The following is a 21,944-nucleotide window of genomic DNA, read 5'->3' as shown; positions in this document are numbered from 1 at the left end:
GCTCGACATTGGTGACGAATCGCCAGTTATAGTATCAACGCAATGGACAAAAAGTCATCGTATCTGGCAAACCTGCTCAAGATTTATCAGGCTGGCAACCTGTCTGATGAACAAAAGCAGAGTCTGTGGTTGAGACTCATTCAGCAGGCTGCAAATGAAGGCATTACCATCTCCGGGCAAGAACTGAATGCTCTTGTAGGCAAGTATCTAGGGTAGATTGTTTGGGATGCAGTGCCATCAAGGCATACTTGAAGAACGAGTTGCTTTTTTGCTTCGACACGTGAGTAAGGTCGCATCGTTTGCTTTGTATCTAACATTTCCCTATCTCCCGCTTAGCTCAACATCAACAATTAGCTGCTCACCAACAACAACAAATCCAGCACCAACAACAAATCCAACAACAACAACAAATGCAACAACAATCCCAACAACAAGAACAAGCACCCACCCGCATCGTAAAAACCGAACCCGTCCAGCAACAGTATCCCCAACAATATCAACTCCAACTCCAGCAACAGCAATATCAACAGCAGGTACAGATGCAAGTCCAAATGCATATGCAAAGAGAACAACAACAGCAGCAGCAACAACGAGAACAGCAACAGCAGATGCAACCACCCATCTCGAAATCATTACAACCCTTTATTCCACAACCTCATCCAAATCGAGTGCCTGAAGTCCCTGCTGATCCTACTCAACTCGTCTCGAAACAAAAGATCCAGTACTTGCTGTCTCAAATTGATGCTGATATGAAGATTGATGACCCTACTTGCGAGGTATATGGTTATTGTGGTTGATGAGGACTGAGATCAGCTGCACATCAAAACCTCTAACCGAACAGTTGTTTTTGGCAAATAGATGCTCATTGAAGTAGCTCACGAGTTTGTACAAGAAATCACAGAGCTCTCATCTAGATTAGCTCATCATCGAGAATCAGATACACTCGAAGTGAAGGATGCGGCCAAAATTGCTGGTATGAAAAAATTCTCGACACAGCAAGGTGTACTTGTGTTTCTCCTCACTCACACTTCTCTCATAGAACGGTTCTATGATATTCGAATCCCTGGATTCAACGATGATCCAGAAGCTTTGAACGCTGCTGCTCCATCTGTATTCGATCAAAAGGGTAGAGGAGTAGGAGCAGGAGGAGGGAAGCTTGTTGCTGCAAAGACTGGGAAGAAGGCTTCGAAAAGGGGTGGTGAAAAGGCATGAGCGGGAGAAAAACGTTTGTAGGGGGCGGATAGTAAAGAGTTGGCAGTTCAGTTTGTACATACAAGAACCTTTTTCCAACACAGATATAAACTTTGCATTGCGTATGGATTAGTGGTTCGTTGTGGTGTCGGTAGCTCTTCGTAAGTGAACAAACAAAAAGCAAATTGTGCTGCACAACGAATGCTCCTCTTGCGAAGCATTCCACTCACAATTGTATGAGATTCTGAAGGGCTGTAAACGGAGTGTGTGCAACTCTGTGTCTGCTTTTTTTTGCTTCAACAGTTTTAGAAATCACACTTGGCAAAGATTTCACAACAGCAGCTTCAGCGATTTTTCTGTGGCCTTTGACGATATCTGTGGCTTCTCCATTGTGGTTATACCGTGTCACTATATAGGTGTGTAGAGAGTGAGAAAAGAAGAAAATCGTAGAGACTTTTGGATGATACTGTCGACCACATCCGAACACCAAGCCTCAGCACCAACACTACCATCGAAGACATGACTTACAATGTCTTGGGCATGCAAACGAATCCTCAGTGTCTTGAAATGCATTTGCATATGCACATTGATAACAACGACAAAGCAAAGCAACACCTTGAACCTCCCATCGTGACTATATCTTGAGCTTAACCACGTTTTCATTCATTAAGTATATAAACTTGTTGTTCATTATGTAACAAAAACAGCTGCGACACCACTGAAGGAATACCGGCAACGACAGTTTTAAAAGTACGCATGGTATCCATTGTATCCATAGCCATAGTACTTGCGTCCCTTGTCGGTGTTGTAGTACTTGTTGCTACAAGAGGAGAGTTAAAGGAGTAAGCATCTTGACCACCACAATCAACAACAACAGCAAGACAATGACTTGTACTTTGCATCCAAGTAGCGATCCTTGAGTTTCATATATCCAGAGAATGGCGCACCCTGCAAGCATTAAGAAAGGAAGGAGTTAGTCCAAGCTATTGACTTTCCCTGCTGGATTTTTTTAGTTCAATCACATCAACAAACCCAGATCCGTAAATACTCTTGAAGGTAGATTCTTCATGCACGTTATCCTTTGCTAATGATTTGTGCTGTTGAGCATACCCTATTCAATCCAAAATAGAGTCGAAGATCAGGACAAGACCAAATAGAAGGGATAAACGGAGATCCAACATGACAGACCTTTATCGTTGAATGCCTTCCCATAACCATCATCAGCCATCTTGACTCCATCATCTTGCTTTTGTCGCATAGGACCACCATGAGAGCCAGTTGTGGAGGATGCGACGAGGGTTGTGATGGCGAGGATCAAGGAGATGTAGAGAGTCCAGTTCATTGCTCGTTGGGATGGCGAGATTGGTGGGATTGGGTTGGAGTGCGGTGTTTGTTGGAGATGATGTTGTGAGGGCAGAATTGTGTGTAGTAGGGATTTAAGTAGTTTCCCATGTCAAAGTGTGGGAAGAGAGAGAGAGACCGTGAGAAGGCCTGGGCACCATTATTCATCACGGTAGTAAGCTTCACACTATTAAGTCTTGGATGTTGAGTGTTCAGAGTTCAAAGCTCGGTGAGGATAGCCCGAAAACAAATCAAGGGGATGCTCCACAGAAGGACAATTGCATGTCGAATGAATCTATATAATGTAACTTACAAAACAGTGATTTTATGCAAATTTTTGCCCAAGTGAGAAAGATGAGTATTGGGTTCCTGAATTCTTTGTTCAATCAGATGCTGCACCTACACCACCACCACCATTAGGTGTCTCTTGATCATCACCTTCAATATCCTCAGGCCATTCCAAATCAACATCAATCACATCCAAAGAGGCAACACGAGCCCATTCCAGTTTTAAGAGTTCATACATGTTTGGTGTGGTTCGTCCATTATCACCGTGAACGAATTCTTTGACGTATGTTCCTAAATGATGTTGTTAATACATGGCAGTTAAAGACCTCTGTCATGGCAAAACGAGGGAAGCGGATTGAATTAACAGTAGTACACACCTGCTGATGTCTTCATATCCACGCTGATACAAGGATTCTTGATACCTTCAGGTGATGTTGCAGCAGTGGCGATCATGAAGTGAATGAGTTTGTCCCGGACCAAGTCAGCACGCCTAATCGAGAGAAAGAAGAGGTGATCAATTGAAACTGTCTTCCATGGTTTTAACTTATGACTGGTACTCTTCACAATGAACATACCTCGGAACTCTGGTAGGATTTGCTTGCTTGACTTCCAAGTCCTTTGTAGAGTTCAATAATTCGATTTGAGGTTGCGTTATGGGAGATGGGAGTTCGACTACAACTCTATTCAACAAAAAATATTATGAATTTAGAATTCATGATCTGCACGTTCACTTCTCTGTCAAGAATACTTGATATCTTTACCTATATGTTTTACATTTCGTAGCTGCCGAGTCCTTCAAAACTGAGGTGCTCTCCCTTAGTTCAGAAATGCGTCAGACCCAAAACGAGAAGCAAAAAGTCACCATGTTGATCGTGCACCGTGCGAGCACAAAGCAAGCCTCATAAAACATACTTGGACACCAACTGCAGGTTTGTAAACCTCACTTTATCCTTGGCAGGTGCATTCACCTTGTCTTGAAAAGCCTTCATCTCATCAGCAGGCATAGTCAAGACGCGAGGATGAATCAACTCCAAATAGAATGGTCTTCCCTTGCCCAGCATTCGCACATCTACGTCTTCTCGACCCGCTGATGCGAACTTGTTGTCTAGTAGAAAAACGACGAGAATGTTTTGTAAGAGAAGCCCACCAAAAAAAAAAAAAACATCCCTAACATCAAAGGATTACCTTGAGCACGAAACAAAGCCATAGCCTGCATATCCAGGAAATCAGATACTGATTCCTTAGCCATACGAACACCCTTGACTTCCCATGGAGTATGACTGATTCCACGCTCGTACTTGTTGTATCTGCCGGCCAGGTAGATGGAGCCGTGTGTTAGGTCGATTCGGCAGATTGGAGGTGCTGTGACTGCTTTAGGTGGAATGTGGGTTGCACTAGATGATGAAAGGAGGTGTGAGAATCAGCAAAACAAGGAGCTTATGACCTCACCATGACGCACTCTACTAGGTCTTGATACTCCAGAGCACTCAAAGCCATATTCAACTTCTCCAGAGACAATCCTTGACTGTGTCTGATTCCATTCTACATGATGATAGTGTGAGACAATAGAGCAAATTGATGGAAGCTGTTATCGTTTTTGTACCTTTCGCCGAGACACTTTAAAGCTCACAAGACCAGTATCTTTAATGAAGAAGTGATCTTCCTGAGTAGCAGCATGCTCGAATTCATATGAGATCGTGAAGGGGCTCTAAAGAGAATGACATATATGTTACTGTTCTGTCCTCCTTTTTCGTTTGTTTTTTGAAAGGACCTACATTTGGAAGAGATTGCAGGCCAGTAGATTTAGCAATCTTTGGCTGTAACAGCAGCTTGACGAGGTCTTTGACTTCGCCATGTGGTTGTACAGTGCCACTAAAACAGATTGAGTGTGAGCAAAAAACAGGTAAGACTGTAACCCATTACGACCAGATCCAAACACCACACGGTACCATCAATACTTCACCACCATCATCAGCATATGAACTTACAATCTGTTCTTCAACATGAGAACAATAGCTCGCTGTCTCAGATGCACCTGCATAGGCACCTTGACAGCAACGACAAACGACTCGAGTCCCTTAAACCCATCCTGTTCTATCTTGAGCTTTGTCCTGTCAGCTAGCTCCTGGAAGTCCTGCTCCAGAATGCCCAAACAGGCGACACACTTGTTGTTGACACTCGTGCTTGAATTATCGATTTGAGCAGCATCGAATGTGAATTGGCTGAACTTGTGGTAGATCGTGCGGTCTTCCATGTTGAGGAATCTATTGCAGTGGTTGAATACGTTAATAAATTGAAAATAGAAGACTGGTCCATGCATGTATTTTCTTTGAACGTACCTTAAGACACATGCTGGACAGATATTCTTGACCTCATCCAACAAGTAGGTCGTTCGTGCTGAAGGATTAAAGTTTGGAAGGATCTGCCGGATGGCTTCTACAAACTGAGTTAAGCGAGAAGTCATCGTCGTCGACTTGTTTTTTCGGAATGTTTGGAATGTTGAAGCTCAGTGATGGTCGAGTGGAGTTGCAAGAAAGAGTGAATTATTGAATTTTATGGTGAATCTCAGAGTTTTTTCCTGCCGAAACGCGTAGATCTTGACTAGCCTCATTCATTTCTCTAGAGACATTTTTGTTGACGCGACAAGAAGCCTATTGATGACATTTCGCCTCTCAAACGCATGAATAGACTCAACTTCCCTTCATGTATTGGACAATTCGGCTTTGGGACAAGTACTTGTTGCTTAAGAAAAGGAGAATCGAGCTCTGGCAAAAAAAAGGTGTTGATAACTCACATCTCAAGTATTCTTCAGAGGGAGGACCAGCGAGAATTACATTACGTAACTCATATGTTACACCACTCCAAAATGGATCTCCTCGATTATCACGTACAATCTCAAACGGTGCTGCGTATCGTTGAGGTGATTCTGGCCCAGGTCCCTTTTCGGTAAAAGTGACAAATGGAGCAGCTGAGAGTTGCAATACCATGACATAAGCATCATCTACAAGCATTCAAAGCAGCTTTGACGAGGAACATTTCATTCTAAACTTGTCTCGTCCAAGGAAATACTCGATGGTGACGCATCGTTCATCACCGTGCAAATGGAATGCTATAGAAATATCACGAGGTTGTACTATATCATCACGCACGGCATGACGATACCTATTACCAGCCGTTCTACTCCTATTATTATTACGCCTTCTGAACACAATCCCGTTTCGTTTTTGCGTCAAATAGCCAATTTCAAGTTTTTCGACCCTGTATGATACATAGGATGCAAGATGTTGACCAGTATCATTCCAATATGCTTTGGCCCTCCATACGTCATTACGAAATGATTTTGGGAATAATATTTGTATGGTTCGTGGTAGTCAGGGTTGAGCAGGTTGTGGTGGTAGTGTGATTCATCGTCATGTGGATGGACTTGGACTCCAAGGCAGAGACTAAGTATTTGCTCACAATAAGTTGTGATGACTTCGATGAAGTGGCAGGGCTGGTTGCTTGCTGTTGATCTTGGTAGAGACTGTGGAGAGATACTATAAGACGTGTGATGAACTATTTGATGTTAGCTTAGCTGTTTTGATTGTAATGTAAACGCTTGAGTAATGATGAATGCGAAAACAAATTACATGATTGAATATAATTTCACTTGGCTCTCTGTACAGCAATACTAGTGTATTGAGCCTTGGGTTGACTTTGACGTTTAGGTGAATTGACAAGTATGAGCGTGACTTACAACGTCACGAGGAGGAGAGATGGTGCGCATGAGCAGGAAATGTTATAATTATGTGAGGAGTAGATAATGGATCTACACGTCTTTCTAGTCAACATTCTCTCTATTGCCAAACTTAACTTTTTTTGGAATCAAGAATTTGCAAGAATTTGAAAGGGGTGGTGAGACCGTAAGGAAAAGAATTGGAGCTCTTAACTAGGAAGTAGACATTGTCATGACGTGTTTAAACGTGTATTGAAATTAAATCCTGCCTTATAATAGAGCGTACGATAGAAGAATTCAAACAAAATAACGCGTTTTGTTAACTCTGGAGGTTTGGAGGCTCAATCTGACACACTTGAAGGCAACAACACAGTAAAATTTCGAATCTCAAACTAGAAAACGTCTATTTAGATCTAAAGAGGCACGTTTTCTCTTTTGTTCAACCAATCGGTGTTGTGACTTCTTCTTTTTCTCTTTGTGATCTTTTCGACTCCTACGATCCCACCAGCCTTACAAGTATTTAAACGATGGGAAATTTAAATGGCCAAGCTATTATGACGCCAATGGCATTGGACGACCCTCTTCCCAAAAGGAGATCAAGTCGGTTTGTCATTGTTGAAGAAGAATTGGAGCTGGACATGCAAAACTTGGACGCTGTAGAAAACCCACCACACACCACACCACCATCACCCAATAAAAAAATGAGCAGTACGCTGTATCAGCCTGTGTCTATTCACGAGAGCGGCCTACAGGATGCTGAAGTGGCCAAACCTGAAGCTACTGCTGCAGAACAAGAACGGGAGGATGAGCAGGCTAAACGTGCTGTAAGTTTCCATACCAATCGGCCATTTCTAACGATGCCAGCTCCATTGACGCATGCAAAAGCACTACTTGCATTCTCCTCTTGCTCCCCCATCGATGCTGTCCACGATACAAATTGCCCGTCACCTTATCTCCAAAAACACAACAATGACATCTTTCCACGTTAGGTCGATCTGTTTTTCGAGAACAACCTCTCGGGAGCTGATTCGTTGCTTCAAGGAAAGTTCGACCCGCTATACTCGGTCGCCATCTCGTACATCTTGAGCATCAAGGGTATGTAACGCCAAAAAAAAAGTGTAATCCGGTGGACTACTATCAAACATGTCAGCGACACTAACCGCATGGCCATTTACTGATTCTTATCTATATTTTCAACTATATTAGCCCTCATGACCCAATCAGAAGAACACATACAGGCTGCCGTGACAGCACTAGATCAAGCTGAAAGACTCGCAGATGCTCAAATAGCGCAATACTACTCCACCACCACATCCTCAAAAGTTGCATCGGCATTCTCATCTGCTGCAAGACTAGCTCGATCCTCATGGCTCAACTTGCGAGGTGACAAAGCAACACCTTCACCACCACAAAAGGAAAAACCAAAGGAGCTAGCTGAATTGACGAATGGTGAAGTTCGAGCCCTTGTGATCCGAGCTGAAGCTTGTTTCATGTCTGGCATGCTGCAGATTCTGGATGAGAATAATGTAATGGGTTATGTACGTGCTGGATTGAAACTTCGGAGGACGTGGAAGACGTATACGAATATATGGAACGAGCTCGTGAAACGGGGATGGCAGGACGGTGGAGGAGTGCTGGATAAGCATACGTTGGGTGGTGTACAGTTTGGAATTGGATCTATACATGCGTGTATGTCGATGCTGTAAGTACTTGGTTTTGACGGTTGGAATCCGCCGAGATGCACTCTCTCTTCTTCGCTCTTTTTCCTCTGTCACAAACAATCTGCTCATCTCCACAATTCAATATCTAGTCCTGACAAGCTTCTGAACGTGGTCTCCTTCTTGGGAATAAACTTCGACAACAAGTTAGGATTCGCTAATCTGGAATACTCCTTCCAAGGTATCATATTCGATGGATATCCAAAGAAAAGAGTTTTTTGCTTTCAGCAGAGTACCGCATATGCTAAAAAAAATCACGTATAGGCCAAGGAATGCGATCTCCAGTAGCATCATGCATGCTCCTCGCGCTCCACACGATAATGCCTTCCCACTCTCCCACGATCCTAGTACCCACCCACCTCCCAGAAGCCGAACGACTATTACGAGAAACACTTCAACGCTATCCTAAATCTGCTCTGCACTTGTATTTCGCGGGCAGAACACTACGTATGAGACGTGATTTAGCTGGCTCGACGCAGGCGTTTGAGCAATCAAAAGCACATTCGCAGAACGAGTGGAGAGAGTTACGGAGCTTGTGTACTTGGGAGATGGCGTTGAATGCTGCTTTTGATGGTGATTGGAGTACTGCTGCTGATCATATGTTGGTGTTGATTGATGATGGATGTAAGTTTGTCCATTCATGTCCTGTATGGATTGGTTTTTGTTCATCAGTGTGTCTGATATTTTATAACTAACACAACCTCTCCACAAACCAGACTGGTCCAAAGCCTTCCTCACGTACGCACGCGCCACCTTCCTCGACGCAGCAGGCCACCCCTACAAGGACGTGCAGGCCGAATACCAAAAAGTGCCCTTCCTCAATGAGAAACGATTCGGCCGCATCCCAGCAATAGAAAATTTCGTCACTCGTCGTGCCAGATTCTTGGGCACTCGTGGTCCCACAGCATCACCAGCAATGCTGCCAGCACATGAACTAGTCGCATTCTGGAATGGATGGTCGTTTATGGACGCTGCGAGACTCGTCGCATCGTGTACAGAGATTGATGAGGCTATGAGGAACTTAAGTGAGAATATGGTGCCTGTGCCGAGGAATTTGGATGGTGTGTTGATTGGTGGGTCGTCGTCGAGTCTGGCGAGTAATGGGTCTTCGAATGGAGGTGGTGCTAGTAGTAGCAGTGGAAGGAGTTCTGGTGGTGGTCCAACTCCCATTGGGAAGGTGATATGGACTAATCAGGAAAGGTAGGTGTCCTGATGTAAGGTTGAATTTATCGCAGCACGCAGCGAATTCCATGTATACTCGGTGGTAAATTTATTCCCGCTGACCCTCACAACTCACACTCTTCCATCCACTCAAATCAGACTCGACCGAATGGCAGTCCTCCACTTCCTCCGTGCAGGTGCGCGTCGAGAAATGGGTGACGCATCATCATGCCGTGAATCAGTCTCATGGCTTGTATCCAGATCCGAAGTAATAGTCCTCGAGAAACAAACACTACCCTTTGCACTGTTCGAATTAGCTGTCGTCATGTACGAGGATGGAGATATCAAAGCTGCCAAATCCTCATTGGTTGGTATTAGAGATGGGTTTACCGATGGGTATGATTTCTCAAAGCAGCTGGACACCAAGATACATTTGTCGTTGGTTAGGATTGATGAGAGGATTAAGAAGCTGGAGGAATGAGTGTTAGAGATGTAGAGGAGGAGCGGTGGTGGTAGATACAATAGATAGAAAGAGGATAAGATATAAGGATAGAAAAGTAGAAAGTCATTTTTATATACTCAAATCATCACAACATCATAATAAAATTAAAAAGAAATGTCCAAACATATTTCGGTAATGTTTTGGTACCGAGAACTGTCTCCGAACAGACAGGGCAGACTGGTCAAGGCTGCCAAAAAAAGGGATCTCAGAATCCAGTTGGATGACAGACGTGACTTTTTGCAGATTGTAGGTCTGCTTCCCAACACCGATTCAGATCTCCCTCAAGGCCACCAACAAACAAATGTAGCATCGGTGAAAGTACAACGAAATTGCAGGCCCTTTGGCAAGTGCAGTCACCGAAGTTTAGATTAAGAGAAGTACAGTGACACCACACAGAAACACCACAATTCCCTAACATATCGAGACATTCGTCTTCGGTGATCAGTGTGCAGTTGCAAAGTCACAACAACCAAGAGATCTGGAGCTTTAACTATGAACTAGAATCAAGCCGGAGTTCCTGCCTTCAAACTGCATAACTAAAGCAAGGTAGCGTGCACCAAAATATAGATATCAATTATTTCTACTTGTTCCTTCGCATTTAAGACTCCCACGAGAGAGGAACACGAGTTTGCGTCCATTGAAAACGATTTTGAACTGAAGAAGGGACATTTGAACGATGTTTTTCAGACCATAATCTTCAGGACCTTTCACCTCAAATGATGCTCGCAGTTTAAGCCCTTTTTGTTACCGCATGCTAGCCAGTGACGCCAGGACATATATTTCACCAGTGGTACAAGGTGCAAATACAGAATCTCGACGTACAGCCAGTTTTGGCCCGCAAAACCAAGGCTAAACCGTATTCACAAACCTTTTGATAATACATGGAGCGGGTTAGAGGTAGTATTTTTTGTATCGGAAGGCCTAAATTGGGTTTAAAGCTTAAATATTAACAAAGCTTCAGCGATACGCCACTTCAACAGTCCCTTGATCTCTCTTTCCAGATCAGTTATAGGACTTCCACGACGGTTACTTTGAAAGGGCACCTAGGAGGTGGTACGTCTAAATTTGTCGCCGCTTGCAAACGATGTGTTCTCATACTCGTCATACTCAGTGAACTCATGACCTGACGCACGAGAACTTTCATTGACGCACGAGGACTTTATTGTCGTTACATTTTCTCCCAATGTGGCATATACATATAATGTACCATACGGTCGGTATATGTGTGCGTACTAAATGCGTGTGAAAAATCTCAAGTCCAGCACCAAGCAAGGAGGTTTTTTTGTAAGCAGATTGACGATTGGCAAATCCTTGAATCCAACTGAGGTTTGATTCATAATTCTCATGATTGGCAAGAGCCAATGAAAATGGGGCAGTTGTAGGGTTAAAAACCGAGTGGGGGGTTGATCACCCCCAATTATTGGTTTCAACCACTCGGCTGATAAGAACTCGCTTTTCGTCATAGACATCTCAGAAGGACGTCCAAACCTACTTTTGTGGCACCTGGCTAACAAACTACAACATTATTGCCGTTCGGGCCGTTTATTTTCAGACACAATATCGACTTACATTGAGTGTCGCTGGAAAACCCGCAATGGAGGCCGAAAAGCGACAATGTATGTGAATATTTGCATGAATGTTTACTCTCCCGTTTCTACTGACGTTGATCGTAGTACTATTGTTTATGATGACCAAACTGCAAGAAAATGGTGGACGGATGAATGCATCGGCACTGACTATAGCTATTTTGGAAAGATTCAATACAAAGGACTATAAAAAGTTTGGGGCTCCAAAGTTCAAGAATTTAATGGAAATGGAACCTTTCTGCATACACGTAAGGGCCAAACAAAAGCTTTTAAATTGCCACTTTCTCACTCAGTTTCTTCTAAAGTTTGTGTGGGAGTCGACGTTAATTCTCAAGCTGAAAACCCGATCACCGCCTTCCATTCAAAGCGGATCTACACAAGGTGTGTGCCCTTCCTTGCATTCTCATACATTTAGTCCAAACAAGACTTCGTAGGACCGCCCATCGCACCACAAGCAATTCAGGCACCTGGAAACAATGTCAGAGACACTATTGTAGAGACGCCTTCTATTCCAACTCTCAGTCTTAAGTTACAGAAGCTATTGTCGGCAGCAGTTCAAACAACACCTGGCCTGTCGTTAACTGAACTAATCAAGCAGAACCAGAAGCTAAAGCCCATCTATTTCATCGCAAGACATCCAGGACACTCTCCTCTTGACATTGTTCGCCAATATCCGCAGCTCGTCACGGTGAATGTTGAAGGACATAAGAAGTTGCTATATCCACCATCATTCGCAAACAACGCCACCACGGCGCAGCTACCACCTAGTCGACACCCGGCGCCTCAGCAATTGGCACGTCCTAAGATAACGAAGGTTTCCTCATCCGCTACAACATTTCTAGTTGACGATATTGCAAGTACGTCTATGGATTTGCTTGTTATTTCCTATTAGCTCTTACCAGCTTTCGTTTTCCGATAATGTGTAGGTTCTGAAAAAGCATATCTTGAATTACAACAGCGCCGACGACTAGCTGTTGACTGTGAAGGTGTAAATCTTGGTAAAGACGGTCGACTGACAGTCGTTCAAGTAGCAACAGAACTCAGTGAGGTGTACATAGTCGATGTTATTGGATTGTTGGGGGTACAAAATGGATCTGAAGCGCTTGCAAAATTGATGGCTCTTGTCTTTTGTGACAAAGATAGAGTTGTAGTAATGCATGATTGTCGACGGGATGCTGAAGCTCTCTACCACCAGTACCAAATTCATATACAGAACGTAATGGATACACAAGTGCTCTACGGTACGCTTCAAAGTATTCAGGGAGCCTTGGGCAAGACCAAACGTTCTTTTGATTTATACCGAATCGGACTCAACAAACTCCTGTCCATTTCAAACCTTTCCGAAAACAGTCAAAAAGAGAGGATAGTGGCCGAAATGGAAGAAGACGTAACTTTTTGGGAGAGACGGTAAGGAGTCTCGTGCCTCGCCGCTACATCTTATAGCTTTTCTAACTTGATTCATTTTAGCCCTTTAACGGATGAGATGATTTCATATGCAGCAAGTGACGTTACTGAGCTGCTTTCCCTCGAATCGTGGCTTCAGTCAACCATATCAGAGACGGTCGAACGATCTATACGCGCTCTTAGTAACGCAAACATGCAGTGGTTTATTGGGTCTTCCAACCACTCCAACAACTCATTATTATCACTCGATTTAAAGCACAAACTCACCATCAGCCGACCAGATCACGTGGCCTCGTATGCGCCAGTGGGCGAAGACGACTTTTCTGAAAACCTCGGAGTAGCGGCAGCAAAGCCAATGGATGACGAAGATTTAAGCTTGTTATTCGCTGTATTGCCTGAGTCACTTCGTCATCTGATTGTTTTCGCAATCACAAAAGTAACGCCAGCTCTGGAAGAAATCTTGCTAAGCTGCTATCGTTTACCAGTTCTTCGGTACGAAGACAGCACTGAAATGGATTTGGAATCCATTACAATATCACCTGAGGACGTTCGTGAAGCGGTGCACTATTTGTGTGGTGGCCTAAGCCAGGACAAAGTCTTCACAAGTGATAATAGGGCGGGTCTGCCTGGTACCCTCCACCGCATAAGTGCGACCCGGGATCGCTTTGGTGACATTGTTGCTCTTACTTATCGAGTTGGTCGACATGTGCCAGGGGCTAGCGAAATGATTCGAGACATAGTAGCACGTGTTGGACCGACACATTCTCTACTTCTTCTTGGTCCGCCAGGTTCTGGCAAAACTACGGGTTTACGTGATATAATCCGCTTCCTTGCTAATGAATTGAGAAAACGAGTCGTTGTAGTGGTAAGGCTATTGTTTATTACATTGGCAGCTCTACTTAATATCCAGCTCTGTAGGATACGTCAAACGAGATTGCTGGGTCTCATTCAAAACCACATGCCTGCATTGGACGCGCTCATCGAATGCAGGTAGACCATCGTAGGCATCAACATGAGATCCTGATCGAGGCAGTGCAAAATCAAAATCCTCAAGTGATTGTAATTGATGAAATTGGTACTGTTGCTGAAGTCGCATCTGCAAGAACAGTTGCACAACGTGGTATTGGAATGGTAGGGATGGAGGTGCAACTTCATGAAGGACATTGTTTGACGGTAATTGATCATTTCTAGGTCGCAACGGCACACGGCACCTCTGTTCAGAACGTGCTGAAAAATCCAACTTTACGACCGTTACTTGGTGGTGTACAAGCAGTCATACTCGGCGACAAGGAATCACTACGGCGTGGCACAAGCAACCCCAAGAAACTGCCAGTCCACAAAACTCAATTAGAGCGTGCGGGGGAACCCACTTTCGGCATCGTTGTAGAGGTCATCCAACGCAATAGATGGCGAATTTACGCTAACGTAAGCAATACGATTGATGAAATGTTAGTGGGAAATGATCCTATCATTGAAGAACGATGGATGGTATGTTTGAGCTTGATAATATAGTCCGCCTTTTATTAATTCAGTTTTTACACAGGACGACACTGGAAATATTTTTTCAAAGTTTGTACGTCTGGAAACTTTGGCGTCGGCAAAATCACCGGAACCTGTAATAACCGATCACAACCGTAATAACTGGTTTGACGAATTACGAAACTCGCTCGACTAAAGCTATTTTTACATATTAAAACATGTAAAAAAGTGAAAGCCTAGCTGCAGTCGAAAGGAACGTTGTGTTTCGTCTGGTTTATGTAACAGAAAAGTCAGGAATAGGTGAGTCTTACTGATATATGTTACATTTTATGTCAAGTAGGCCATTTCTTCCAAAGTTCGTAGTTTTACACGCTGTTGGAACTTCAGCCTCCATGTCCATCGCCAAGCCCTTGTGCCTTTTGAACATAGCAAGATAACATGTCTGCAAACGTAGCTACTCCCTTCACCCTCATTTCAACTCTTTCCCTAAGGTCTTTGCTACACAATCTCTCAAGGAGTAAACCCGTTTGATCTGATGTCTGAAATAGAAGAAGCAGACAGTAGTAGCATTCGGAAAACAAAAGGCAGAGGAGAAAGACTCATAGAGGTCATGGCGGTCGTACACAGTGGACATTTGATGAACAAAGATCGGCATCGAATCATAATGCAGCACCCAACGTGATGGTAATGGTATCCATAGTATTGACAACAGTAATAGTAGTGCCAAGGGTCGTGCTAGTGGAAAACCTTCTGGACGTGGTCCTAGACAAGTACGAGCTGGTGCTCGTTTAACAGGACGCCGAGGTGCTGCAAATGGTAGTAAAAGCAACTTGGACTCTACCTACTATTGATACACACGACAGAGTGATTCTACGTCAATGACCAGTATGCTCACTAGAGAGTCTAATGGTAAAAAATCTTGGAAGTCTTGGAATGATCCTACTGATGAAGACGAGGAGGAAGATACGGCTCAGTCATCTCCACCGTCATTGATACGAGACCAAGGACTCACTCGAGAGCAACGAGGTGGGCTGGGAATATTCATACGAGGATACGTCAAAGCAATTACGTCCAGTCAGCCATCACCCGATACAATGGCCGATAGTAGTTTCGAGTCCGTTCACAACAGTGTGAAGAAAGAGGCACCTGTCCGATCTCGAGAAAGGACACTGATGGAGGTCATCAATACAGAATTGAGGCTTATTGAAAGGCAAAATCCAAATCCTTCGCGTGGACTTCTGCTGTTGCTGGAAGGCTGGGCCGAATTTCTTCGTTATTGGACTGGCGTTACGGAAGACTTTCAGTCATCTATGCCTAAAGGATCCAAGAAAGGTGCCAAGTAGACAACCTAGCAATCCTATAATCCTATAAAATCATTAGCCTGTGGTTCGATACTGGTGTCTACCACGGTTAGATAGAACGACAATTATAATAATTTATCATCGGTAAGAATAAAGAAGCATAATGAAGATAGAAATGTTGAAAAACAATTTGTGTTGCGGTTGGCAGAAAACCTTCTCCAAAAATTTGAAAGGTTTCTGGAGCATCCTTAGTCAACGACACAAGCGAGGGTAGCAAGGCTCATCTTCCACAGGACACAGAGATGTCTCATACACTACTGGGATCTTTTTGTCTTGGTCTCGCTTGTCGTTTTTTGGCTGTTTCCAATTTCCAAGTTTCTCAGTTTGAGACAATGATTCAAGCACTGGCAATGCAGGCATTAATTTTGGAAGTTATTGAAACTCAAGCAAAGATAGTGTTAAATTACTGGATCGTGGACCGATCGCCTATTGCAAACATGTAGAAATTCCCAAAGCATCAAAATCGTGTGTTTGTGACTTTTGCTGATCTAATAGCAACTGTACCGTTTAAGAGGTATCAAAATGATTTGCAATGAGTGAACATACTGATACGATATTGCTACTCTAGTTTGAGACACGTCAATAAGTGTTTGGACTTAGTCGGCTCTAAGGGCGATATTGCCTCTGTGAAGAGTAGCACCATCTCCTTCTCCTGATTTTTGCTACTTCAGCTGCTTCTGCAATTGCTTCGTTCCAGAGGTGTATGAAGCCTTGTGAAGGTCACAGCTTTAGTCGAGGAAGGAGAACCACTCACCAAAAGGTACCCAATCATTTTCGGTCAAGTCGGGGCTCTATGGTTACGCAATGCTGCCGTCTAGTCGAAGCACGTCGGATTCAAGCTTGAACGGAAGCTCAACTATGGAGGACATTTTCGTGTTTTCATTGTTTCAAGAGGACCGCCACTAGTTCGACTCTGCGTTTGCTAATGTTCACATCAATATTGCCACGTTGCTATACAAAGCACAGCTGTATCGACGCTGCATTTAGTGGTCGAAGATATCAAACCGCTCTTTTCGAGTGCTGTTGGTGGCATCGAATATTCGTCTCAATACGAAACATAGGAATTAACGAACGAGCTGAGCTTATGTGCTGCTTGGAGCACTTCCGATCGCACGGCACTGCTAAAGGATAGCCATTCAAACAAATACTGACTCTGCAAAAGAGATTGGAACTAGTGAGTTGAATAAAAAAAAATGAATATGCTGAGTGGATATCACTATGTTACCTCAGAGAATGAGGTCTGTTAAATAATGACTTGAGACGAGAGTTTGAAGCGTTTTGTTTTGTGGACGTGGGGCAGAAACGAAGGACCGAAGCGTTGACAGCTGGGTTGGCCATATTGCGTTGCTGTCGCGTTAGGTTCGTTATCTCGGCCTGAGCTGGTACGATGCAAGGTGGTCCATCTTTTTATCTAGAATTGGAAACCTAACTGAACCATGATGCATTTCAGAGTAGAGCAACCGAGTTTCTATTTACACCACCATCAACAAGCATAATGATAAAAATTACAAGAGATCGTGCACAAAAATGCACAAAAAGTTTCCCAGAATGAGGACGCACCACCACCACCTCTCTCTCCTCTGACACACTCTATCAGAATTGAGGCCGACGTTTACGCCCCGTATACTTGGAATCAAGAGCAGTAGCAAGCCCTTTATTCCTCATAGTCTCCTTCTTTTTCAAAATCCACGCCTTATCCTTAACACCAACCCTCTTCTTCCCCTTCCCACCACCATGTCTCCTCTGCCGTTCCATAATCCTCTTGCTCTCAAAAACGGCTTCAGTCGGTTCGTCACCATCTAACCCCTTCGGTAGCTCAGGAGCAGTATGTTCCATGCCACGATACCCCGCCAGCAGACATAAAAAGTATTTCTTTGCACGGGTCGAGTTTGGGTAGTCGACTACCAGACCACCTGTAAATCCACACCGCGTAGCAGCTGTCAGGATCATGTCTATTTGGGAGGGCGATTCAGGGTAGAATTGGAAGATTGCACGGGCGCCGCGTGCGAGGGATGTGTAGAGGGTTGAGAAGAAGCGGGCGAGACGGTTTTTGGGGTTGTGGGAGGACTTGTCGGCGTTGCAGAGCCATTGTAGGACTGATATACTACATGTACGAGGTTGGGATTGAGCCCATGAGTCCATGCGTCCAGACAGAAAAAAAACCGAGCAACGTATCAATGTATCCAACCACAGCATACCTGATCGCACCATCAAAAGCACCCGGTCTAAAACTAACCCCATCTCCAATGTCCGCCAAGAACAAATCCCCCTCTGTATCTCTCTCCTTGGCTACATCCAGCATGGAATCGCTAATATCCATTCCCACCCATATATGACCATCTTCTTCCAGACATTCTCCCGACAAGCCCGAACCACATCCAATATCGAGTAAGTAGCATGACTGGTCGGCTGGGAGTGCTAGTAATTCCATTGCTCGATATGTCATTTCTGCTTGAATTGATTGGATTCGAGTGCTGTTTTGTATGTGTGGTTGTGTGTGAGCAAAAAAAACTGATAGAATATGGTAGTGGATTTTGATGTTTCGATCAATTCGATTCCCACGGGTAATGACAGTAGGAGAAGCAGCACAACACATACTTTGTAGTGTATTTATGAGCTTCGGCCTCGTTATAGTACTATTTTATTAAGGTGTTGGCTCAAAATCAGACAAATTGAAAACACAAAAATGTCGAAAAAAAGAGCACAGCTTGATCAACTTGCGATTTGCTTACGATTTCAGGTGGAGCGGCGTGCTCCGGACGTCCAGACATAGCTAATATGCAGTAATTGTCGTCGTTTTAATAGTAACTAGTGAGCGACCGGTTTGGAGTAAAACCGTCGTTTTCGCAGCTCCAAAAAGCACACACACAAAACACAGCTTTCTTCTTTTCAGTTCAGTAAAAACAACACAAACAAAAACCGTTGCAACGTTCAATTACGCACAATTTACGTTCCCAACGAATTATGTGTATTTTGATAAATATATGAGGTCTCAGATCAGAAAAGGCTACAAGGCTAGTTCATACTTGTTCCATTGTCCAGCCAATGTTTTGTTAGTAGCAGCCTACATGTGCTCAAAGACACGTTTGTCTCGCTTCGGTGTCCATCTTCAAGCATATCTCCCCAATTTGAGTGTCCGTTGTGCAGATCGCTCAATTGACAACGGTTGAAGAGGAGCAAAGACCCTCCTGACAAGTCTAAGATACGTAAAGATGCATATTAATGGAAACATTTCGGGTACGTAGTAACCTCATCGATTGTTGTTCATCAAACAAACCTCGTTTTTGCGACACTAGCAGCAGAAGAGTTGGGAGACGAGTTAGTACTGATGTATATAGAAACACTATTTTTTGACTTCAATAGTACGTACTGCAAAGCGGCACTCCCCACAGTTAGCATTGCTGTTGAAAATATTGGTTTCTGTAGTGATGTTGAGACCAAGCGTCAATGAGTTAAACGTATCATCGTATCGACGTAAGCTTACCACAACCATCTTCAAACTTGTTGTTACAGTTCGCGTATCCTCTGGAGCTTAAAAAAGGCGAACGCTTGTTGAAAAATCTTTACGTCGAATGGTGAAGCATACCAACCAGTCACTTCCATACCATGATGCGATACTACATTGCCCCAGTTCACAGCTGTAGGTATCCACATTCCGGGCATAGCAATGTATTCCGCATCCGTTACAGTTGAGAGGATCAGTGATGATATGCTAGTAAGGCAGCAAAAAAGCTGAGTCAAGAGCAATGGATTGGAATGGGTTTGTGGTGAAGTTCCCTATGAGATAGCCGCTCTCCTTTGGACCATGAGATATGCACAACTTACAGTCTCACAGTCGTAATTCCCTTGACAAGATGCCCATCCCAATAAACACCTCTTCACAACACATGTCCCATTGTCGCATCCACCAACATTGATTTTCCTTGTTGAGTTAGGGGAGCAATGACTACCACATGTTCCGCAGTGCAAGATAGAATCCATTTTCTATAGTGAAACTGGTAGTGAGCAACAAAAAAATCAGCAGGTGACTACGGTTGAAGCATGTTGCTGAACGAGGGTTATCCGCAACCACAGATCTACACCTGTCATGAACCTCGTCACATAAATTGGATCCAAAACATTCTTGAGACTTACAGCTTCACATCCATCCGAAAACACTCCATTACAATCCCCGAATCCTGCTGAGCAACTCCCTATTGAGCATTTGGTACCGTTACATGCTGCAGTAGCCTATCAGGATCCAGGAAAACTGTCAGTGGTCGTGTTTCCACATGATCTATAGCGCCTTTGCCATTGCGTTTAATGCTCTCACATGTGCTGGGTTGAAACATATTTGTTTGCCGCATTTAAGCAGAGCAGATGCTGAGGAAATTAATGAGAGTAGAGCGATGATGCTGAGTATTCCCGCTAGGATATGCATTGGTAGTTGCTATAAGACTCTCTGTACAGGAATATAGGACTCATGAGAAACAGAAAATCTTAAATTTTCAAAGTCCGATGTTACGACTGTGAATATCAGCAGACCCAACTTTAACAAACGAGCTCAACAAGGTCGAAATGTTCTTTAACAAGGCTCTATTAGTAAGAACAACAGACGTTTACTGTGTGATTCAGGTCACATCTATCAGATCAGCCAACAAAACGCCAACGATCAAATTGAATCACATTCTCAGGCGAGCCACCTTACGAAGCGAAGAATCAGCGACTTGGATGTTGACATCGTGCATTTCAATCGACGTTCAGTCCAAAAAACCTTTCACGGATATAAGATATCTCGTTCCAGAAACCATTTTGTGTGTGTCCAAACATGAAAGTCTCGTAAACCCTTGCGGATGAGGATCAATCCTCAACGAAAATGCTTAGATGCTGAATCATCTTGATATTAAATTGCGGTCACTACCATATTGCTATGTTGGTAAACAAAAGTTAAGTCTCGGACCTTCAATTTTTGCACCACACAAAAAAGCAAGTTGAACATCCATATGAAGTTTTCCCGTTTTTCAACAGAACGCGTATAAGGAAGTCGGCATCATCACAATCACACTTCCACAGTCCTAGATCAAACGTTTCATACGATCCTTACCCACCAGAACGACCAATAATTGAAAATTCCTGAAATGTCGGCCATTCTCTGCCACAAAAAGTCGAGACCCAAGTCACGCGTGTTCCACAAGCAAAAAAGGGATTCAAGGGGCTCTGCGAGTGTTCAACTCCTTCCACACTCGCCAACATCCAAACTCTATTATAATCTCTTAATCCACTCCTCGATAACAATCAAACACAATGGGTAGGTTGTCTTGTTGGATGTTGCAACTTGATGTTGATGATGCTTATACTTGATGCATGCTGTTTTTATTCAACCATTTGAGCCTCAAAGGAAGCTAACGGAAACCTTTTTCAAATCTGACATTAGGTCTCGAAGACGAACTTAAAGCTGTTGTCACCGGAATGTTTGCCGCCTTCAGCGCTCAATCTCCCGATATGTGGAATGCTTTCACCTCTGTAAGTTTTGTTGCTGGATGTCAGTCGTTAGTGCAGATGCTCCTGCATCTACCATCATTCTATACTAATTATTCAAACGCCCTTCGTTTCGCGTTTAGCCCGATGTCCCACACACCTTGAAGGGTGTTACTGGCACCAAGGCTGACGGAACCATGCCATACTCCAAGTTCTTGGGCATGCTCGCTGAAGCTGCTGCTGCTGGAAAGGTCAAGAACTTCAAGGTCTCTGTAGAAAAGATGACCGTTGATGTCGCCACCAAGACCGTCACCTGTATCGAACACTCCGAGGATGACGATGCCCGTGGACACCACGTCGACGATGGCAACTTCCAAACCTTCACCTTCAACGATGACAAGAAGGTCGTTTCGGTTACGACAACTGTGAGTAATGTTCTGTGTTTGTTCAGTTTCAACTATGGCTAATTATTCAATTCTTTGAAAGGTCATCCCCGCCAACCTTCCCGACTTCATGGCCATCTGGGGTTAAACAATGCTCGTTTGGAAACCATCCTTTGAACATAGTTTTGATCTCTTGATATAGAATGTCATTAAACCTTTCCTTTTGTGTCTCAACACATATAAGAATATAAAAATTCATATGTCTTGTACATCTATTCACTACTCTCGCTGCCAGAGTTCTAGTTCACCATGTCTCATGAGTTGTGGACGCAAAGTTGAATGTCACCACCAAAACTCG

At 43.8% G+C, this 21,944-nt stretch overlaps 3 protein-coding genes across 3 annotated transcripts; 2 read left to right on the top strand and 1 right to left on the bottom strand.

Moving 5' to 3' along the window:
* Window positions 1–42: 42 nt before the first annotated feature.
* On the top strand, window positions 43–1,212 carry SmJEL517_g03024 (uncharacterized protein; the record flags this gene model as incomplete). The annotated part of the gene is made up of 4 exons (XM_031168952.1): window positions 43–121; window positions 337–776; window positions 859–973; window positions 1,040–1,212. The coding sequence occupies 4 exons, from the start codon at window positions 43–45 to the stop codon at window positions 1,210–1,212; spliced, it is 807 nt and encodes a 268-aa protein (XP_031025116.1).
* A 10,298-nt stretch (window positions 1,213–11,510) lies between these two features.
* Window positions 11,511–15,236, top strand: SmJEL517_g03023 (uncharacterized protein; the record flags this gene model as incomplete). The annotated part of the gene is made up of 10 exons (XM_031168951.1): window positions 11,511–11,532; window positions 11,590–11,750; window positions 11,808–11,883; window positions 11,937–12,359; window positions 12,429–12,909; window positions 12,970–13,771; window positions 13,825–14,037; window positions 14,098–14,394; window positions 14,450–14,550; window positions 15,056–15,236. 10 exons carry the CDS (start codon window positions 11,511–11,513, stop codon window positions 15,234–15,236), a joined length of 2,757 nt encoding a protein of 918 aa, XP_031025123.1.
* Window positions 15,237–17,339: 2,103 nt separating this feature from the next.
* On the bottom strand, window positions 17,340–18,192 carry SmJEL517_g03022 (uncharacterized protein; the record flags this gene model as incomplete). The annotated part of the gene is made up of 2 exons (XM_031168950.1): window positions 17,340–17,850; window positions 17,945–18,192. 2 exons carry the CDS (start codon window positions 18,190–18,192, stop codon window positions 17,340–17,342), a joined length of 759 nt encoding a protein of 252 aa, XP_031025122.1.
* Between the last annotated feature and the right edge of the window lie 3,752 nt (window positions 18,193–21,944).

This window comes from Synchytrium microbalum, assembly GCF_006535985.1.
Source record: "Synchytrium microbalum strain JEL517 chromosome Unknown SmJEL517_scf0014, whole genome shotgun sequence".
NCBI classification, from domain to species: Eukaryota; Fungi; Chytridiomycota; class Chytridiomycetes; order Synchytriales; family Synchytriaceae; genus Synchytrium; species Synchytrium microbalum.
The sequence above is the reverse complement of the archived record's forward strand: the minus strand, read 5'-3'. Positions and strand labels throughout refer to the sequence as shown.